The sequence below is a fragment of the Castor canadensis genome, chromosome 6, assembly GCF_047511655.1.
Source record: "Castor canadensis chromosome 6, mCasCan1.hap1v2, whole genome shotgun sequence".
In the NCBI taxonomy this organism is placed as follows: Eukaryota; Metazoa; Chordata; class Mammalia; order Rodentia; family Castoridae; genus Castor; species Castor canadensis.
The window spans coordinates 41,882,297-41,904,380 of NC_133391.1; the positions used below are offsets into that span (position 1 = coordinate 41,882,297).

General features: G+C 38.8%; 1 protein-coding gene across 10 annotated transcripts in view; it reads left to right on the forward strand.

Annotated features, from left to right (window-relative positions):
* Positions 1 to 22,084, forward strand: part of Erc1 (ELKS/RAB6-interacting/CAST family member 1) — a 442,275-nt gene that overhangs the window by 362,909 nt on the left and 57,282 nt on the right. For 6 of the 10 annotated variants that reach the window (XM_074076350.1, XM_074076353.1, XM_074076356.1 and 3 more), the window contains one exon: positions 4,909 to 5,007. In XM_074076350.1, coding sequence (XP_073932451.1) covers positions 4,909 to 5,007 — 99 coding nt within the window. Of the gene's footprint in view, positions 1 to 4,908; positions 5,008 to 6,886; positions 6,954 to 22,084 lie in introns of all 10 variants that reach the window. The other 4 variants (XM_074076358.1, XM_074076357.1, XM_074076360.1 and 1 more) reach the window with 1 other exon arrangement.

Genomic DNA, 22,084 nt, shown 5'->3' on the forward strand with positions numbered 1-22,084 from the left:
TCAGATCCTTTCTGCGTTTGGTACCAGTGGGAGGGGGAGGATGTAAGGAAAAGGTGTAGGAAGTGAATATGGTGGAAGAATTGTGCACTCATGTATGAAGTTGGAAAAACGAGACCTGTTGAAACTATTCCAGGAATGGGAGGAGGCAAGATAAAGAATGATGGAGGGGTGAATTTAAGGATAAATTTAAGGAAGATATTATAAGCACTTTTGTAAATGTTACAGTGTACCCCAGTACAGCAATACTATGATAATTTAAAAAAAAAAAGCTAAAAGAAAAGAAAGAAAAGCAAAATTTAAACTAGGAAGCTATAGAAAAGATCAGTGAAACTGGTTCTTGGAGAATTTAGATGTGAGAGATAATGGGTCAGACAGGTCATTTGGTATAGGGAAAGAGCACTTGGGAAAGGAAATAGGCACATGTACAGCTGCTAAAGAGATTTTTAAATCACAGGAAAATATGATAAAGACCCCACCAATATATAACTTACCAAGCTCAAGTAGTCCTTGAAACCAGAAAATTAAATCAGTTTAACACAAAGCCTAGTTGTTTTTAGAGGTAAGTTCTACCAAATATCAGACAGCAAATAATTCTTACCTTTGTAAGAACTGTTTGAGAAAATATAGTAAAAAGAAAGTTCCTGATTCATCAAAAACTTTGATGCTAACACTACTACCAAAAAAAATCCCTAGAATATTACCTATGAAATTAGGCACAAGTATTTTAAATAAAATGTGAGCTAATTGAGCAATGTATAAAAATATTACATTAAGTACAGTTTTCTTCAGAAGTTTAGGGATGGTTTAATATGTATATTCAGTGTAAAGGAGAAAAATAGAATGATCTCTGTATGTTAAGAAAAAGGATTGGAGGTGCAGCTCAGTGATAGAGCACTTGCTTAATACGTACAAGGCTCTGGAACCCCCAAGACTGCCAAAACAGGAAAGAAAAGTAAAGAGAAAGAAAAGGCCTTTGGGAACATGAGGCTGGTATTGTAAGGTTATGGACAGTGTTCACGGTGAAGGTTGGACTCTAGTGGCCACCTGCTGCCACTGGATAGTAGTGTCGATCAGATTTTTTTATTGGGACTTAGTAACTGAGGCAGGATAGAGAAGCAATAAGATAGTACACAGTGGTGATATGGGTTAAACAATAATTACTAGATAAAATTTTGGAAAGTGAACAGGATGTTTTAGCCCATTGGGTATAGTCATGAATGGAAAAGGGATCAAGAATGATTCTGATGCATCTTGAGCTGAACATACATGGGAACGTTCCTGCTGAAAGTGCTTTCCCTGTGCATCTGCATAGGCTGCCCTAATACAGCCCATTCTTCCTTTGTTCAAGAGGGCATTGCTTTAGAAATGATTCTGACGCCTTCCTTACCTGCTACAGGTAATAAATTCTTTTTTCGCTCAAAAAAATGATTCTGAGAGTTTTAGATTGAACAACTTGGCTAATGACTGTGCCCATTGGGCATTGTACCTGGAATGATGAGACCTGGAGGAGGAAGGAGCTCACAGTACCCTCTGTCTTGTGAAGTATTTGACATCATGCTCTGCTCTGTGTCTCTTCATTACAACAGTGACTCTGATGAGAAGAACCAAGGCTAAGGAAATGGGACAGTTTGGAAGAACAACTTATGATTCACAAGGAGACTCGCCAACTGTGCCTCTCATTTTCCTATTTGCCAGAAGTATAATAATTTAATCCGATGTCTCTTCAAGTTTGTACTGAAGGATTAATAAATCTCTTTTAGTCTGGTAGACAGAGCTTACAACTATAACTCTCATGGTTTTGCCAATAATGGGAACATAAATTTGGCTGGAATTCAGCCTTTTCTTTTAAAACTCAGACTTAGATAACTAACCTATCCTATTTCTTGACTTAAGTACTTTTCAATGAAATACAGTTTCTATAACGCCTTGTTTGGGCATTAGATTTTAGTTTTGAAAGAAAAGATAAACAGCATAAATATTGAACTCCTTTTCTTGGTGAAGAAGTTTATTTCAGCTAGTTTCTTCCTTCTTCCTTTCTTTTCTCCTTCCTTCCCTTAGGCAATCTTTCTCTTTATGTTATTGGGAGTAGGGGATTTCACCTATCTGCACATGGTGTGATTCAAGAGGGAAGACACTATCTGTAAAGTGCCTTTCATGTCAGTAAAACATAAAGAGTTTACTCCTTTTGCTCTTTCGTCTTATCTTGAGAAGAACTTAGGACAAAAGCTCCTGAAGAGCAGAGTCATTTACATGATCTGTATAATTCGTCATACTCTGTGAGCTGTCACTATTTAGTGCTCAAAATCATGACTGTGCAAGGAATGGACTTCACACCCAACTTCTGAATATTAGACCTAGGAACAGTGAACTTTGATCATTCTCATGTCTTAGAGAAGAAGTGAGTTCTTGGGACTTTTTCTTCATTTGTTTATATGGATCAAGCAAGTTAATCCTTGGTTTTAGCTTTCTACTGTGACCAGTTTCTTTGGACTTCCATTCTTACTCCTAAGAAGTACTTGAAATGCTTTCTGCCTTGAAGATGGATTTGTGTATGCTTTATTAGGATTTCTTCTTAAGTTTTTTAACTTATGTTAGATACCAGGAATTAAAGGTTAAGTGTCTTACATTCTAAGACAATAACTAGCCGTGTTTACTTTTGCCCATACTCCTACTAAAGTCAGTGTGAAAAGGTTTCAGAACTAAATGACTGATGTGCAGATGTTTTGTTCATTTTCCAGGTATTTCTCTGTTGTTTCTTCTGTCCTTCCTCCTCTCTTGACAGCTGCATTGCAGAAAAGTATCATGCAGTACCACATGACTTAAGAAAAATTATTTATTTTCAAGGTTATCTTACTCTGTTCAGGCTGCTATAACAAAATATCTTAGGCTGAGTAACTTATGAGCAACCCACTCTACTTTGTAGCTAGTACCTTCTTGCTGCATCCTCACATGGCAAAAAGGATGGACAAGCAGGACTAATCCATGACTTAATCACCTACCAAAGGCCTCGCCTCTCAGTACTACCACATTGCTTGTTAGGTTTCAAAGTATTTATTTACTTATTTATTTGGGGGGGGCGGCGGCGCACTGAGGTCTGAACTCAAGGCCTCACACTTGCTAGGCAGGCCCTCTTACTGATTGAGCCATGCCACCAGTGGGGTTAGGTTTCAGTATATTAATTTTGAGTGGACACCAACATTCAGACCACAGTAAAGGTCATTGGGGCCATTCCAGAAAAAAGAAATTTAGTGTCACAATTTGTTGATAGGTGCATTCTTTGCCATCAGTATGCACTAAGGAGGAACTACCTTAAAAATATATTAGACAGAATGTTTTTAATTTATCTAGAAAAGAAAATGTTTTAAAGAGAACTAGTCAAATTTAGACAAAACCGAATTGGTGGCAGAGAGGCAGCATGTCCTGCCAGATCAAAATATCCTATAAAAGAGAATGATTTTAAAGTACCATTGTGCAGAAGAGACAGTAAATCGGAAGAGCATGACCTTTTTATGTTCCCGGGAGGGAGACTGAAAGGATTGACAAGGATTATTTCAGTAGAGGAGTCGCATGTGGCTTTTCTTTCTTTAACATTATTTTTCAGGCTACCTGTAGTGAACATTTTTCATTTGTACAGTATTAGCAAACTTTTTTAATGCTTTAAAACTTCAAGTTTCAACAACATTTTATTAAGGTGATACAGATAACTGTTGATTTTATGTGTAGTGTGCACTGCATTTTCTGAATTGCTTACTCTGCAAAGTGTAAAATGTTCGATGTAATACTCATTTATCCAGGACTTAAACTGACCAGGCACATTGCCTCACCAATATAGTCCTCCTTTTGGTAAAGATGGAGGAAAGGCAGTGGGAGAGTAATCTTCTGGCTTAGGATTGATAAAAAGGATTTCAGAACCTTTATTTTCAATACCTGAATTGTTCACTGATGATATAAAGAAAAGCTATTGACTACTGAAGAAGTCTACCATGTCCTTGCCACTTCTCCCTCCCACTATAATAAAACATTTCTGTGTTGTTGTTTTTTTAAAAAATTAGAAAAGCTATTGAACTTTATATATGTAGCTTCTATCTTTATCACCCTCCTCCTTACTAAACTCTATAGTAAATTATCATAGTTTTGAACTGATTCTCTTTGATTTCCTCATTTACTATCATTTCATTTATAAATAATAACTTTTCCTCCAATATTTATGGTCTGTATGTTATGGGAAACCCACCCAAAAATCAAATAGTTGTTTAAAAAGTTGAATGGATACTTACAATAGTTGGCATGGAAATTATGAGTCCTGTGTATCATAAAGTAAATCAATAAAGTTAGTCATAGGCATAGTATAACCCAACTTTATTTTAAAATGTGAAAACAAACTGTGTAAAGTGCTTGCTTTGCCTGTCCTCCAAAAATTCTGGTAACCAATTTACATACCTGTTTTAGTCAGCTCAGGCTGCCATAGCAAAATGCCATAGACTGGGTGGCTTAAACAACAGAAATTTATTTGCTCACAGTATTAGAGGCTTGGAAGGTCCAAGGTCTCAGCTGATTCAGTTCCTGGTAGGGGTTTCCTTCCTCACTTGCAGAGCTGTCTTCTGTCTTGCATGGCAGAGAACTAGAGAGAGATGTACTTCTCTCTTGCTCTTAGAGAAGAGCCACAGTGTGTTGATTAGAGCTTAACCCTTACGATTTGTTGGACCTTAATAACCTCTGAAAGATCCTGTCCCTAGTCACACTGACATCGAGGGGAATTCGGAGTTATACAGTTCAGCTCATAGCAGTAACTAAACACTTTGCAGCATCCTCAGAAGTACTATGTCTAACTGATTTTATTGTGTGTTGCTTTGCTGTGTGTCGTAGGAATTTTGTCTAGATTTGACCTTATGAATCATTTCCACTTAGACACAAAATCGAATGAAGCTGATGGCAGACAACTATGAGGATGACCACTTCAGGCCCTCCCATTCCAATCAGACGAATCATAAGCCCTCCCCAGACCAGGTGAGACTTCTCTCGAATGTTTATCTTGAAAAATGTGTACACATTTATTTTGATGTATTTCGTGCTAACGTGGCAAATTCTGGGGGTTTAGTTAGAAGAAAAGTAAATAGCTATTTCAGCTTCTGGAAACTCCTTCAATGTTTTTTATAAACATGATTAATTTTCTATATAGGAAGTTGGGCATTCTGAGTATTTTTAAGCAGATACTTGAAAATTTTGGAAATGATATAGAATCATTGAATTGAATTGAAAAAAATTAGTCTTAGGGCCAGGTATGATGTACATGCCTATAATCCTGATACTCTAGAGGCATAGATCGGAGGATCAAGATTTGAGGCTGACCCAGCCAAAAAGTTAGCAAAATCCCATCTCAACCAATAAGCCAGATGTGGTGGAGCACATCTGTATATGTGGGAAGTATAGATAGAAGGATCATGAAAATGTGAGGCGCTATCTGAAAACTAACTAAACCAAAAAAGAACTGGGAGTGTGACTCAAGTGGCAGAGCCCCTGCCTCACAAACACAGAGTCTGGAGTTCAAACCCCAGTACTGCCAAAAAAAAATCCTACTTTCTTTTTAAAGAAGCACTGGTGATGCACATCTGTAATCCAGCATCCAGGAGGCTGAGGCAGAAAGATGGTGAATTCTACGCCACCTGGATTACATAATGAGACTGGGGGGAAATAAAAAATGAGAAAGAAGGAAGAAAAGGAAGGAAGGACAGAAAGGAAAGAGGGAAGAAAAGGAAGGGAGGGAGGAGTAACTTATAGAAAAAGAAGACAGTGAGACCCAACTCAGCCTAGAGGTTTCTTCTATTTAATTGCAAATTAGAAAGTCTCTGTTCATCCATCACCTATTTAAAGTGAAGATTGCAACTTAGTTCCTGGTGGATCCATTTCCTGGTGGATCCCTCCACTGTGTCATTCTCAAGGAAAATGCTTGCCTTCCACTTCTCATCAATGCAAAAGAGACATTGATGAGTCTGAAGGGAGCCATATTCAATTCCAGTTTTTTAGAAGGAGGGAACTCTCCCAAGATCTTGAAAGTGATGGATGGGGGAGAGTGGTGAACAGATTACCTCATATCCCATTGCCAAACATCAGATTTCAACATCTCCATTACACCCAGCCTTAAAATATATAAAAATATATAGCTAAGGGGAAAAATAATAGCCAAATAATTGTATCCATATGACTGAAAAGTCAGGGATGACTCCCTGCTAAACATCTCCACTAAATGACAGCTATGGCATTGTCCCAGGAGAAGTAGCAGCAGTGCAGATGAAAGTAGCAGTGATACCCAAATTGCCATTTTTCCTAAGATTCGGAAGGTGTACCTAGTATGATGACATTTACTAAGCCAACTGAGACATACTTTATATTTTAGAGGAAAATAGCCAATCTTAGTGTAGGCAAATCTTTAGTGTAGTGTAATGAAGAGCTGTCTGTCTGGTGTTGGCAGTCCTTCCCTGCCAAGAAATCATTTTAGTTTCTCTGCCCACTTTCTGATACCTGGAATTAAATTTATGTCAGTGTATATAAGAGGTGTGTTAGATCCTTTCCATGAAACAGGTTTTGATATGAGAGTGGAGGGAGGCAAACAGATGGAGAAGGCAAGATATAAAGAAGAGTCCCCTGCTTGAGAATTTTGCCCACATCCCACTCTGGGATAGAAACATTTCAGAAAGGCAGAAAGAGTAGATTGTAATGATAAACTGATTATGATTTTGGTTGTTTAGGGAATTGGAATCTAATAGAGAAAGAGCCAAGAATTTCTTTTCTGCTACATTATGCCTGTGTCTTTGTTTTAATACTAACCAACTCTTTTTCATTCCCATGCTGCCCTGGGGCATTGGTCCCTTGTCATCTCTCCCCGTAGGATGAGGAGGAGGGTATATGGGCATAGCCAATCAGATGCTCTTAGTTCAGCCATTTTGTTCAGAACGGTGAGAAACAGTTTTCCTTAACTATCAAAATGATTCTTGTTTGTTTTCATTTTTCTTTTTACACAATCACTCTCATGTCTTGCTTCTGTGTAATTCATGAAATCCCTTGGTGTGCTTTTTGTTTTCATTTTCACATGATTCTTGTGTGCATTGCTGTGCTTTTGACATAGTGGGGTTTGGGTTTTGTGGCTTTTTCTTTTTTTCTCATTATATGTTAATAGTCACTTTTGTAATTTCTTTCTATACATTTTGGGGAGAACTTCCAGGGCATATAACAAATTACCCTATCTCAAATGATTCTACAGTGTCCTGGTAAAGATTAGTGACTTACATAAAACTGGCAGTAGAAAGCTAATCGAATATGCTGCCATTAGCCTAGGTTTGTCATGTACTTTTTATGATTAATTATAAGTGCATAGTCTACACATGTAAACCATACTGTGCCTCCTTTTGTTCCTGTCTACACAAGAGTACTCTGAATTCTCAGGGTCAGTACCTAGCATATCCCTGGGTTACTCTCAAAAATTACTTAAAAATTAAGGAGGAATGAGAAGTAAAGGAAGACTATTTTAGAAGTCAGGCTAAAGAACTTTTCACTCTCTTTTCATAGATTGCTGCTGTGTTAAACAGTTGCCAGGACACTGTCTAGATTCTACTTTCCAGGCCACTTGGCTAGAAAATGCAGTCCAGCTGTGGCAGTATCTCCCTTTGATCTGATGCCCTTGAGGTTTGACTAAGGAAATCCTTTTCTTAAGAAAGTAATAATTATAATTAATACGTTCACACATACTGGTGGCCTTGCACTCACTAGATTCACTGCCCATGCTTAAATGGTGATCTCACTTTTGGAGTCAGTTCTTATTGAAATGTCTGTGTCTTGGTGTTAAACTGCTTAACATGATACAGACATGTGTTGACCTCTCACTGTCCAACACAGCAAAGAAGGATGTAAAGGTAAGTTTTGAAAGGGGCCATATGCTGTGAGATGGACAGCTTTCCAAATGACTTTTCCCTGCAGATGTGAATGAAGGTGAAATGCAGGCTGGGCAGCATGGTGGTTCACTTCCGTAATCCTAGCACTTGGTAGACTGAGGCAGGAGGATCATGTATTCAAGGCCAGCCTGCACTAAATAAGTGACACCCTGTCTCAGAAAAACAAACAAATAAACAAAAAAAAGTGAAATGGCCAGTATTAACCAGAAAGTTCTTAGGGTTAGAGGCTGTGTGTCAAAGAAAATCAGTGTGATATTTCTCTTTATCACACTCTTCAGGAGTTTGTATTTAACATCATGAGGCATATAGGGCCACACAGTCATTGAATGTGGTTTTCTAGCCCTTAGAAATGAACATGAGGGGCTGGCGGAGTGGCTCAGGCAGTAAGAGCACCTGCCTTGCAAGCATGAGGCCCTAGTGCCACCACAAAAAAAAAAAAAAAAAAAAAAGAAAGAAAGAAATGAACATGATTCTGCTTTCTCCATTTTGGCAAAACACAGGAGCAGGAAGCACCTTCCCGGCATGAGCAGGATTGTACCTTACTTGCAAACCCTCTTTCTGACCAACCAGAACAGACACATTAGTGTCCTGAAAAGAAGGCCCCTAGGTAACTTCAGTAAGAGACTGGAAAGTGAACATGCCATCACATACACTTGTTCCATAAGTCTCTGTTTTCCTTTGTCTTCTATTATAGAATAACGCCTAGAAAGAGTTCAAATGCTGTTGTTTTATTTTCTCACTATTAAGCTTGTTGCATTATACTTTTTTGTTGTTTATTTTTGAAACAGCATCTCTCTACATAGCCTAGGCTGATTTCAAATTCACAATCCTCCTCCCTCAGCCTCCCAAGTGCTGGGATTACAGGCATGTGCCATGACAACCAGCCCTCGTGCTAAACTATTAACTGTCGTTGGTTTAGCATAGTGCAATTACAGGTAGCTGGCCATAGTCACTTTCATGTTTCAAACTTTCTAAAGTGTGCCATAAACATCATCATATCATAAAAATCTTACCTAGAAAGAAATGCACGTATGATGTCACATGTGGGTGCATTCCTGTAATCCCAACACTTGGGAGGCTGAAGTAGGTGGATCTCAAGTTAAAGGCTAGCCTGTACTACATACTGAGACCCTGTCTCAAAAAAAAAAGAGCAACCCCAAAAAGACTGTAGAAGTTTTTTGTTTTTTTTTTTTTAATGAGTATTTTCTTTTTTTTTTTTTTTTTTTTTTTTTTTTTTTTCATTTTTCTTTTATTATTCATATGTGCATACAAGGCTTGGTTCATTTCTCCCCCCTGCCCCCACCCCCTCCCTTACCACCCACTCCGCCCCCTCCCGCTCCCCCCCTCAATACCCAGCAGAAACTATTTTGCCCTTATCTCTAATTTTGTTGTAGAGAGAGTATAAGCAATAATAGGAAGGAACAAGGGGTTTTGCTGGTTGAGAAGTTTTGACTTACTATCCAATTTCCTTCACTTGTTTCCTTGCTACTTCTACTGAGAACAGATTTTCTTAACAAAATTTCAAAGTTGAAATTAATATCCTTATCAAACTTAAGAGTTTAGTGTTTTGTATATGAAACATAATTGGTATTATAAGATACCGATTACTGGCAAAGTATGAACCTAAGCTAATCATTAGTTAGGTGGGAAGAGAATCCTAGTGGACAGACCTGAAAGGGGCTTTGGAGTTGGGCCACTTCAGGCAAGGTGATAAAGCATAAAGGATCAGAGTGTAAGTTTTAGAAAAGAACTCCTGTGTGTTCAAGTCCTGACATCACTACCTATTCACTATAGCTTTGAACAAGGTCTCTGTACTTTTGATTTCTTCATCTTTAACACTGGTGGTGGTTATTAAGAGTAGATACATTGAGACAAATGACACTGGAGCTAGATTGCCTGGATTTGATCTGGACTCATCCTCCTGCTGTATGACCTTGAGAAAGTAATTTAAGCTCTCTGAACCCCAGCTTCTTTATCCAAAAGATACATTTATTAATGCCTGCCACATAGGATTGCTGAATAAATTAATTAGTGGATGTAATATGCTTTGAACAGTACCTGACATACCATGCACTGTATCTTGTGCCTGCCATTACTATTTGTGTTACTGGTGGTATTGCCATTAATTTAGATCTAGTTCTAGGAAATAGTAAATTTTAGGTAATTCTTAGTTTTTATTATTTTTAATAATGATCGTCAAAGCCAAATGCCTTCATTTTATAGGTAAAAGTGTAAAACAAGGATTTGAAAGTTCTGACCCATGGTCCCCAAGCATTTATTTCTCTGTTCTAAAAACATATCAATTAGATCTTCCTTTTGGCACCAAAAATTTGAGCTCCTGTGTATTGAGGAATTTTTCCCTCAGGAAAACACCTTGAATTTTTATTTTAAAAAAAAAAAATCCCTATGAAAAGTCAGTGACACTTTTTTTTTTTTTTTTTTTTGGGCAGCACTGGGGTTTGAACTCAGACTTCATGCTTGCTAAGCCGGTGCTCCAGCTCCACTTGAGCCATGCCTCCAGCCCAAGTCAGTGGTGTTTTCTTTTAAAAAAAAAAAATTGACTATAAGAAACCCTCATGAGAATTGGTGGAGTGGCTGAAGAGGTAGGGCACCTGCTTAGCAAGCATGAGGCCCTGAGTTCAAACCCCAATATCACCAAAAAAAATTTTTTTTAATACCATAAAAGAAATCCTCCTGAGGTGCACAGACAAGGATTACCTCTACTTAGAAAGAGTCGGAGTCCCTTTTAGCTGCTCTCAGTCTATGGAAAATTCAAGTGAAATGTAGTCAGTTTCCTTCCATGCATTTCTCTGTGCTCTTTTCAGATATCCCTCTTAGGTATTCTGAATTCGGTGACTAAGTAGAATTTGAGTACGTTTTGATAATGATTATATAATACTTCAGCAAATCGGTCAAATAAGTTTCTGTATTATAATGTGTTTAAATCACATGAAGTAAAACTACCATCAGGTCTATGTGGCTGACTTTGCTTGGGCTGCTACTACAAATACCATAAGACTGAGTGGCTTGAACATCCTATTTCTCATAGTTCTGAAGGCCAGAAGTCTGAGATCAGGTTAACAGCATGGTGAGGCTCTTGGTGAGGGCCCCCTTCTTGGTTTGCAGATGGCCAGCTTCTTGATGACAGAAAGAAGACTCAAGCTCTCTTGTGTCTCCTCTTATAAAGGCACTGATTCCATCATTAGGGCTCCTCATGGCCTTATCTCCAAATTCATTGGAGATTGGGATTTCAGCATCTGAATGGGGGCCGTGGGGAGCTTAAAATGTTCAGTCAACAACAATGGCATTATTGCTGACTCCTAGACCTGGAGCTCCAGAGCAAAGATGTCATATCCAAATCAGCTTACATGTGCCACTCTTTCCCTTTGAGGTTTCTTCCTTCTGCTTTTTCCTTAACATACAGTAAAATGTAGGCCCCATGAGGACAGGACTTTTAATATGATTACATCTAGAATAATGCTTGTATAGCATAGGCCTGCAGTTTAATATATATACACATATATCAGAAAGCTTTTCCCTTCACTAACTGAACATTCTTCAGGTAGAACCTTCTCTTCTAGAAATCTGTGGTTCATAACCATCAAGAGAAACAGCCATGTGTTCTTTCTGGACTTCATCTTGTGGAAACTCTTAGCGTAAACTGGTGCCAGATACCTCAAATGAACAATATACCTACCACAAGGTGTAAAAGTTGGTTTTGGTATAAGAACATTCCATTCCTAAAATCTGGAAAGAGTTGTATGCCTACCAAATCATCACTGCAGCATTTCAAAAAAGATTTGGACTAGTGTATTACTTTTTTTTTTTTTTTTTAGTAACAAGTTATGTAAATGTTAGCATACTTTTAAGCCAAGTGTTTTAAAACAAGGGTCCCTTTCTCTTTTGACATTTCCTTTTTGTCTGTCCTAGTTGGGTTGTCCACATAGTTTCTTTATCTGTTTGAAGCATCCCAAAATTATTCTTATCACAGTAGTGCTATAACGAAATCTCTCTCTCTCTAACTGGGTTTGCAATTCAGGGCTTCACACTTGAAAACAGATGCTCTACCACTTGAGCCACACCTCTGGTCCATTTTGCTCTGGTTATTTTGGTTTTCCTGTTTTTCCTCTTGCTCTGGTTATTTTGGAGCTAGGGTCTAGTGAACTATTTGCCTGGGCTAACCTTGAACTGTGATCCTTCCCATCTCAGCCTGGAAAGTAGTTTCAGTTACAGGCGTAAACCACCCAGCCTACATCAGAAGTCTCTTAAATCTCTACAGAATTTATCTGTAGAAAGGAGGTGTTAAATCATCTTTCAGAATTGAGTGGTGTGGTGAATCACAACATTTTGTCAGCATGGAAAAACAGTTGGCCCCATAACCAATTTGGCCCAATATGAAGACTGATTTTTTGATACAACAAAGAATCTGGTCCTGTATTTTCTGAAGTGGATCAGAAATTTTAGCAGGAGTGTTTTCTCCTGAGAAGAATTCAAGTCAGCAGAATTCAAAGGATCTTAGTTGCAGAGACCTGGAGGGAGGAAATGAGCATTTATTAAATACTTATTATGGGCTTCATATCTCTAATCATGTAATTTTCACAGTCACCCTAAGAAGAGCATGCAAGTTAAATGTTTCCATGATTACACAACTAACAAAGGGTAGACATTTAAACCCAGCCAGGACAGGGGTCTGAGAGTGTAACTCAGTGGGAGAGCACTTGCCTAGCATGTATGATGTTTTCCATTTAATTTCTAGTACTGCAAAATGTAAAGAAATAAGCAAACCCAGGACAGAGTACAGATCCTATGCTTTTTCCACTGTACTATACACAAAAGAGAAGGATCTCCCACTTCCATGTCTAGTTCCTGGGGCACTACTCAATAAGGGCATGATGAATTGAATTGAATTGTATTCCTAATTAAAGACATGATAAAATTTACCAGTAAGGTCACCCAAGATAGCCCTAAGGGGCTATCCAGTAAGCTGGAAGGAACTTAAGTGGTTTTTGATATTACTTCCCTGATTTTTCTTTTTCTTATAACTGCGACTGCCAAGACCTGAGTGAGGAATTTGGAGCCATGGGAATTAGGAAGAGAGAATAATTGAAAAATTGGGTCTTAGAAGTTGGGTTAAATCTCAGTGGCTAGAGGGGGAAAAGGAAATTATTTTACATAGGAACCATCTTAAAAAAGATTCCAATATAAGAACAAGAGATTTGCAGGGACCAGTAAGGAAACTAGCCCAAGCAAAAAAGAGGATGGCTTCCCTTGTCTTTTCATTGACTCTCTAATTATCTCCCACCCACACTTCTGTCTTAACAGAGGGCACCCATAATTTAAATAGACACAGTACAAATGTGAGGGGTTCACAGGAGCAGTTACGTATTGAGCTTTACAGAGAAGTAAAATAGTAACCAGCTTCCCTTGGACACTGTCTGAGCCAGTTTCCTTTCAGCTTAGCTTCTTCTGAAGCTTGGACTTTAGAACCAGAAAGCCTGGGTCCAAACTCTTCATTTGTGAAAGCAGAATAATAATACGCCAGCCTAGTAGGGCCATGTGATGATTAAATAAGGTAGTAGAAAGTGTTTACAAGCATAGTTGCTCCATGTTAAATACTTTAATCCAAAGACACAACCATGATGTCCTTCCTTCCCCTGTTCGCTTGTTCTTCTTGGCTATTTTGAAATAGGATTGGATGAGAGCTCCTTGATCTTCATCTCTGGATTCAGAGTAAAGTATCCTTGTCCTGCCTGAACTCTACTTTAAAGCATTTCTTATGTATTCTCCTCAGAAATGTCTTTGCCCAGTTTCATCTCTGTCCTAGGCACACAGCCTACATCTGCCTTTCAGGTTTGTCCTCCTCACTCATCCACCCAAATGAATTTTAAATCCTCCTTTATTTCTGTTTTTCATGATTTCCAGAGGGTTCCACTCCCCCATTCCTAATCGTTCCATCCTGGGCTTTCACTGGCTGTCTCAAAACCCTGTCCTCTACTGTGATGATGCCAAGCTTCCCACTGTTGTCTATAGCACAGCATGTTCTGCAAGTCCCTGTGGTGAGCCCTCCTTCTTAGAGGCCCCCTCTCTTCTTAGCATTCACTGAAACACCAACAGTGTAGATGCTGATGCAGCTTCAGTTACTTTTTCTGCTCCCAAGGGACTTGAACCTATGTCAAATCAAAAAAGATTTTGGACTAAATGAGTCATTTTTGACAAGAACATTGGAGAATGGAAACTAAATGATGGGTGATGTGAATAGTTACCTGAGCAATGAGCTTGTCAGTGTCCAGTCCAATACAGTAAGCCTAGGAGATGGACACCATTCTCATTATTTTACTTCTGAGGAAACTGAATGACAGAGAAGTTATCTAATTTATCCAGTTCACATGGCCAGTAAGTAAGAAAAGCCAGATTTGAACCCAGTCACATCTGATTAAGCCACAGCTTAACCCACCTCTCATAAGGAAACATAGCTAGAAGCATTGCTTGGGGGATTTGTTTGTTTGTTTTATTCCACGTTATCTTTGTTTGGCTCTCACAGACCATATAAGCTCCCTGGGACTGCAGCTGTGTTTCTGTTTGCTCATAACTACCTCTGGGGCCTTGCCCAGGGCCTGGCACTCAGCAGCTCTGTGTAGTGATGGGGGAATCCATATGGGTTTGGGGGACCAGATGGCCTGGAGGCATGATGACTAGAGAACAGCATCAGGCCTCAAGGACCAAGGTGCCAAGGCAGATAGGATCCAGGTATAAAGGATCTCAAGGAAAAGTCCATAATGAGCTGTAGAAGAAATGGGGTGAATTCATTTTCTAGGGCTGCTTTAACAAAGAACCATGAACTTGGAGGTTAAAAACAACAGAAATGGGGACTGGTAGAATGGCTCAAGCAATAGAGCGCTTACCTAGCAAGTGTGAAGCCCTGAATTCAAACCCCAGTACCACACCCCCTAACCCCCCAAAAAATGAAACACATAAAAACAACAAAAATGGTCTCGTGGGGGTGGGGGAAAATTTTTTAAAAATCTATTTTCTACCAGTGCTGGAGGCTGAAAGTCTAAAACCACAGTGTTAGTAGGGCTGCACTCCCTCCGAAGCCTCCATTGCCTCTCTCAGCTTCTGGGGGCTTGCCAATTAGAAGCATTGATAAAAGAAGTTACAATGCCTTTGCGCTCATGCTAATTACAAGAGAAGAGTTAGGATGTGCCACCACAAAATATGGCACCTTGGCATCTGAGGAAACAGCAAACACACTCCTCTCTCCTGAAGTAGGCCACAAAAGAACTCTCGGCCTTCTCTTGCAGTAGGTTATAAAACCTACCTGCTGGGGTGCACCCTGCCTGGAGGAAAGAAATGTCCTCATCTCAGACACAGATAAGAAGAAACAAAGTTTGCCAAGTCCCTCCCCCCACCCCAATTTATTACCATTAGAACGTTCACTAATCACTCTATCACTGACCACTCTTCCTCAAGCAAGCATAAAAATACACAGATTTTGGAGGGAGGGGGTTGGGAAAAAGGAGGGGAAGGAAATGTCTTTCTGATGGCTCCTACCCAATATCGGGTAAAATTTACTTTCTTTTTTTTTTCCTTTTTTTTTTTTTTTTTTTTTTTGCAGATTTGGGTTTGAGCTCCCGGGCTAGGCAGGTGCTTTACCACTTGAGCCACTTTGCCAGTCCATTTTTGTGATGGGGTTTTTTGAGATAGGGTCTGTGAACTATTTACCCAGCTGTCTTCAAAACACGATCCTCCTGATCTCTGTCTCCCAAGTAGCTAGGATTACAGGTGTGAGCCACCTGGCACGTAAAATTTATTTTCAATAAATGTGAATGCTTTTCTGTTGCCAGTCTGCCTTTTGTTGCAAGGATCTCCACCAGGAACCTAGAGATAGATGAGAAATCTCTTCTCCCTAAGAGTTATATCCATAAGAATATCCGATTTAAAGACAGTGAAGAAAAGGAAACTCCTCTTAAAACTCAGCTAAAGGGCTAGGGAAATGGTTCAAATGGGAATGGGACTTCGAAGTGCAAGGCCCTAGGTTCAAACCCCCAGTACCACTGATAGATAGGTAGGTACTGCATGCATACCCGCATTTCTTTATATAGCTATGACATGTCATTCTTGCTATAAATACAGTAACATACAGTATAAGAAGACTGGTCTTTTTAAAACTGGCACTCACATCCTTCATTTATTCTGTCTAGTCAGTCAACCCTGTCTCACAGTAGGGGAAGAGTCCTTTCTTGAGAAAAGAAAGTTGACTATAAAATTTCTGCATTGGAATGTATTTTCATATCAAAGTGGAAGCCGTATTTTTAATCATTCTGTTCAAGGCACAAAACCTTTTTAAAAAACAAGTAATGGAGGGAATAAGTAGTTGCTTAGTGGATATGGTTTGTTTTGCAAAATGAAAAAGTTCCAGGGATGATTGCATAATAGTGTGCTGATCTGCCGTTAGAAATGGTTAAGATAATAAGCTTTATGTTTATATGTATTTTACTGCAATTAAAATTTTTTGATTTAAAATAAACTAGAAGTAATATGATTTTCTGGCAAATATGTATTCAAACTATGCATTGAATACTATTTGAAACACTTTCCTCAGTCAAGTAAGGGGAGCATCCGTCCTCTTTTTGTCAAGTAAATATTTCAAGATTTTAAAATGGAAAAACTGCCATGTCACCTTTTTCCTCCCTCCCCGCCCCCCATCCTTTTTGTTTTCTGCTTTGGAACTAGGAAATGATTTGTTTCTTTAACTGATTGCTTTATTAGCATATAAAAGGATTTGTGCTGTTTATATAGGCTTCCTTGATTTGAACTGTTTGGGACAAAAGTCTTTTAAAAAGAAGCATTTACATAATTTATTATTTTTAAATATGTTCACCTTTGGGGTTTCCTTTAACAACCTATACTGGATGCAAAGGCTTTGAATATTTAATAACTATTGAAGTAAGTTAATGAATGGAAACACTTGTCAGAGGTACAAGTTTGTCAGCCACCTCTAAGAAATAAGATCTACAAAAGCACTGTGAAAGAGGGCATGATTTTTAAATAATTATCCAGCTTCAATTAAGTTGGACCTTTATCTTTAAAAAAAAAAACAGGGTTTAGTTTTGGGTTTTTTTGTTTTTGGTTTTTGCCTTATTTTTGAGGTCAGTTAGCCTTTTAAGCAAAATTCTAGGAGGAACAGTTATTTACACCACTTTGCAAAATTGGTGTGTTTCTTTTTTTCTTTTTTTTTTTTTTTTTTTTTGCAGTACTGGGGCTTGAACTCCAGTACTGGGGCATACACTTTAAGCCACTCCACCATCCCATTTCTGTGATGGGGTTTTTCGAGATAGGGTCTTGCGGACTGTTTTCCTGGGCTGGCTTTGAACTGTGATCCTCCTGATCTTTGCCTCCTGAGTAGCTAAGATTACAGGCATGAGCCACTGGTGCCTGATGGGTGTGTTTCTTGTTTATAGGAAGAACAGTGCCTACTGGGGACAGGTGTGCATTGCAGGTCACTTTCCCCTAGTCCAGTGCCTTGATGGTGGGATGAGAGCGCTTAGCTGCTCTGAACTATTTATTCTGCAAATATGAACTGCTCCTTCTTGGTGGCAGAGTTTGATCCAGAAGTATCAAGTTAGTTTTAAAATTGTGGGGTTTTACTTAGGTATTGTATTGTTACTGATTTCTAATATTTAAAAAAAAAAAAGTTAATTGGGAGGGCGTTAGACTGAGGCAGCTCCAGGTGGCCTGGATCCCAGCATAAGCAAATTGAAACCCACCTCTAAAAGATCGTGCTCTAGGCCTATCAGAAACCACCAACTACTAACTCACAACCAGGGATATTACAGCAAGCTCGACTAATCAGAAACTTCCCAACTAACCTCTTAACTAGGGACCTTCCACTGCAGTGATCCAAATCAAGGGCTGAGGGTTGCCCAGAGGCATAGCCATTACCTAGCATGTGTGACGCCCTGGCTGCCATCTTAAGCATCACAAAAGACTTTCACCAGCCACTTACTTTCTTTGCCTCACTTCTGCTTCTACCTTACAAAAGCCTTCCCTGCAGCCCTTTCATCAGAGCCCCACTGCTTGCAATCTGATGCATGACTAACTGTTCAAATAAACCCTTTTTAATTTTAATGTGTTTCAGTTCATCTTTTAACACCCATTTAATGCCACTGTCATCAGAAAATATACATTTTTATTTTAATTAATATGCATTTTTGAGATTTGTTTCTTGACCCAGAATATGATCTGTAAATATCAGTTAATTCAGGAGTGGTTTGTAGAGTTTTTCAGATCTTCCATGATTTACTAAATTTTTATGGAGTGAGAATTTTTGGGTTTTTTCTGTGGATTCTGTTTTTGCTTCTTGTATTTTGAAGCTCTAGGTTGCATACCCATTTGTGATTGCTATGTACTACCAATAAGCTGGCTTTCACATCTTTAATGACCCTTAGCTACAGTTTTATTACTTTCTTACTGTTTGTTTAAGCTACAAGTATTCTCTATATACCAACATTCTGAATTTTGTAGTATCAAGCACAACAATTGCATTCTTTTTGGTGGGACTGTGGTTTGAACTCAAGGCTTTACACTTGCAAAGCAGGCACTCTACCACTTAAGCCACACCTCCAGTCCATTTTGTTCTGGTTATTTTGGAGATGGGGGTCTTGTGACTGTTTGCCTGATCTGGCCTTGAACCAAGATCCTCCCACTCTCAACCTCCCAAATAGCTAGAATTACAGGCATGAGCCACCAGTACCCAGCTCATTATGTTTTTTCTTTGTTTAAAACAACATAGTTTATTTCATCAGGGTTTGTAAAGAGTAGACAGTTGTTCTGCATTCTACACAACCTCAAGGTATCCACCTGGGTGTCAATAGGCAGAAAATTAGGAGAGCCTACCTATACACTCTGAAGAAAGCTTACTATCTAGCTGGGGGCCAGGAGCTCAACACCTGTAATCCTAGCTACTTGGGAGGCTGAGATCTGGAAGATCATAGTGCAAGGCCAGCCAGGGCAAAAAGTTCACAAGACCCCCATCTCAACCAATATTGGGGCAGTACATGCCTGTCATTCCAGCAGTGGCAGGAAGTTTAAAATAGGAGGATCGGGGTCCAGGCCAGCCTTGTGCAAAAGTAAGACTTAATCTCCAAAATAACCAGAGCAAAAATGTTTGGAGGCATGGCTCAAGCAGTCACACACCTCCTAGCAAGTGGAAAGTTCTGAGTTCAAACTCCAGTACTACCAAAAAAAAAAAAAAAACCTTTACTCCTCTCTCTTATTTTTTTTAATCCAGAGTAGATAAACCATGGTTATGACATTTTAAAGAGAAGAAATATTGAAGTACTTCTCCAGCATTCTGCTGAAATAGTGTGTTTTAAGTAGAACTGGTTTTATATATGTATGTATTTATATGTATGTATGTATACACACATATATACTCCACAGGGCAACAGCTCACAAGCATATAGCCAAGGAAGTACCAGAGTGACTTCGGGCCTCAGAAAGCTTTTCTTTTGATCTTTAAAACTAAAAACACTTTCTTACAGTTTGGTTGACTAGGTTTATTTTATTTGTGGAATAGGATGCTGCTGCTTAGATTAGCACAGAGTTAGAATTCCTTACTGCCAAGAATATGATTTCTCAAAGATGTTTATTTCTGTTTTGTAAAGAAAAGAACCTCCCTGGGGCTGTAGGATACCTGCAGAATTTTGGTAGGGTAACTGTGCTGATATGTATCTGATGGCTGGCAGTGAGGCAGCCTCATCTCCTGTGGGGATAGTGATCTTGCCCTGCTATCATGGATGGAAACCCCTTGCAGTTTCTGCTTCCCTCTCTTTCCTCCAAAACTATAAACAGAGCCAAAGAACAACTTTCTCTGCGTTGTACTCACCAGCCCAGAATCCAGAATGAATCTCTGACTCAACTAAGAAGTTGTGCCAGCTCTCTGCAACTCTCCAGTTGCCTTGTAGCAAGGGATGGAATAGAAAGGAATTGGTTTCAAAAATATCCCTCCTTGAAAAAAAAAAAAAGCCTGGCAGAGTGGCTGAAGTGGTAAGAATGTCTGCCTAACAAGTGAGGTCCTGAGTTCAAACCCCAGTGCAGCCAAAATAATAAAAGATATGAATATCCCTCCTCTGTGGATACCCTATTTCTTCTCATTGTTATCTATTTACATAACTTTTAGTACAACCTTTGAACTATAAAAGTTGTTTTTCTCTGACAGACTACATATTAAGTTAACTGTCTTTTCTTAGACTAAATACTAAATTCCTTGAGGTTTAAGAAAGTCCATTTTTTTAACATGAATTATCCAAGAAAAATGTAGATACTTAGTTAATATGATAGAAAAAGCATTGAAAGAAGGTCAGTGATTTCAATAATTCATTAACCTCTTGAAACCTTATTTTATTCATGTCTAAAATGGGTTTGCTAATAACTCTCCTACTTTTCTTAAGGCTCTGATATAATGAACATGAAAGTAATTTATAAATCCATATTTGCTATACAAATAATAGGTGCTGTTTGCTAGTCTTCATACAGTCAACATTCACTTCTGTAGTCTTTGTATGCTATCTAAAGTCTTAAGAATGGGGTCTCAGTTTTTAAAATCTTATAGGTAAGTCAGAAGTTTTGGCAGGAGTAGGGTGTGGTTGGTCCTGTATTAACATTGGTGGAAGACACCAAATTTCTGTGCTTTTATCGTTGGGCTGTAACGTCAGCACTCTGTAGAGCCCAAATACAGACAATTTGCAGAAATTCCCAGAGTTCTAGGATCTTCATTCCAACCTACAGCTTTTGCCAAACTTAGACTAGATACTATTATATGCTTTGTGAGCTAAAATAATTCATATAGCCACATGGAGTTATGCTTGCTAGTTCAAATTTGAATGTTTTCTCAATATTAGCATAAGAATGGGGTACTGCTCTTTTGTCTGTTTATAATCTTTTTTTGTGTGTGTGCTGGGAGTACCTTATGGCATTTTCAAAGGCTCTCACAATATATCAAATATATCATACTTGAATACACCCCCTCCATCATCCTCCCTCCCCATTTATAATCTTGTATAAAATATATTTGCCCCGATTTTTTCCTCATCTTTGTACTTACTCTGCCCACCTTTGTACATCTAAATTCAGTTTATCATTTTTTCTTCATAATTCAGAACATTTTGTGACTGGGCCAGATTCGATCTTCCACATTTTTTTTTACGAAACACTCTTCTGCTGCACAGGTGTTAGAACGGTTTGATCTAATGTCCACATATGAGGGAGAACATACGATTTTTGGTCTTTTGAGCCAGGCTAACCTCACTCAGAATGATGTTCTCCAATTCCAAGGGGATTGGACTATAAGCACATGATAAAAGCGAGAGCACACAAGGGAGGGGTGAGGATAGGTAAGACACCTAAAAAACTAGCTAGCATTTGTTGCCCTTAATGCAGAGAAACTAAAGCAGATACCTTAAAGCAACTGAGGCCAATAGGAAAAGGAGACCAGGAACTAGAGAAAAGGTTAGATTAAAAACAATTAACCTAGAAGGTAACACCCACGCACAGGAAATCAATGTGAGTCAATGCCCTGTATAGCTATCCTTATCTCAACCAGCAAAACCCCTTGTTCCTTCCTATTATTGCTTATACTCTCTCTACAACAAAATTAGAGATAAGGGCAAAATAGTTTCTGCTGGATATTGAGGGGGGGGAGCGGGAGGGGGTGGAGTGGGTGGTAAGGGAGGGGGTGGGGTCAGGGGGGAGAAATAAACCAAGCCTTGTATGCACATATGAATAATAAAAGAAAAATGAAAAAAAAAAAAAAAAAGAAAACAGAGGGATCTAAACTAAATCTGTCATGTTTCATTACTTTAAAATAAAAAGAGTAAGCAGAAAAAAAAAAAAAAAAAAGAACGGTTTGAACTCCTTTCACATAGCTGCCTCCAACCTCCAAAAGGCCAATAGGAAAGACATCTAAGCCCCCAGAGCTGCAGCACTGGGTACCCCAGGCAAATGTACATTTTATTCCCACACAAGGTTTCTCTGATCATGTTCTTTCATCAACCTGGAACTCCTTTCTCCTGCCCTTTCTCCTAAATCCCAGACAGAGCCTCCAGACCCAGGCCATCAAGAGAGGTACATTCAGTCTC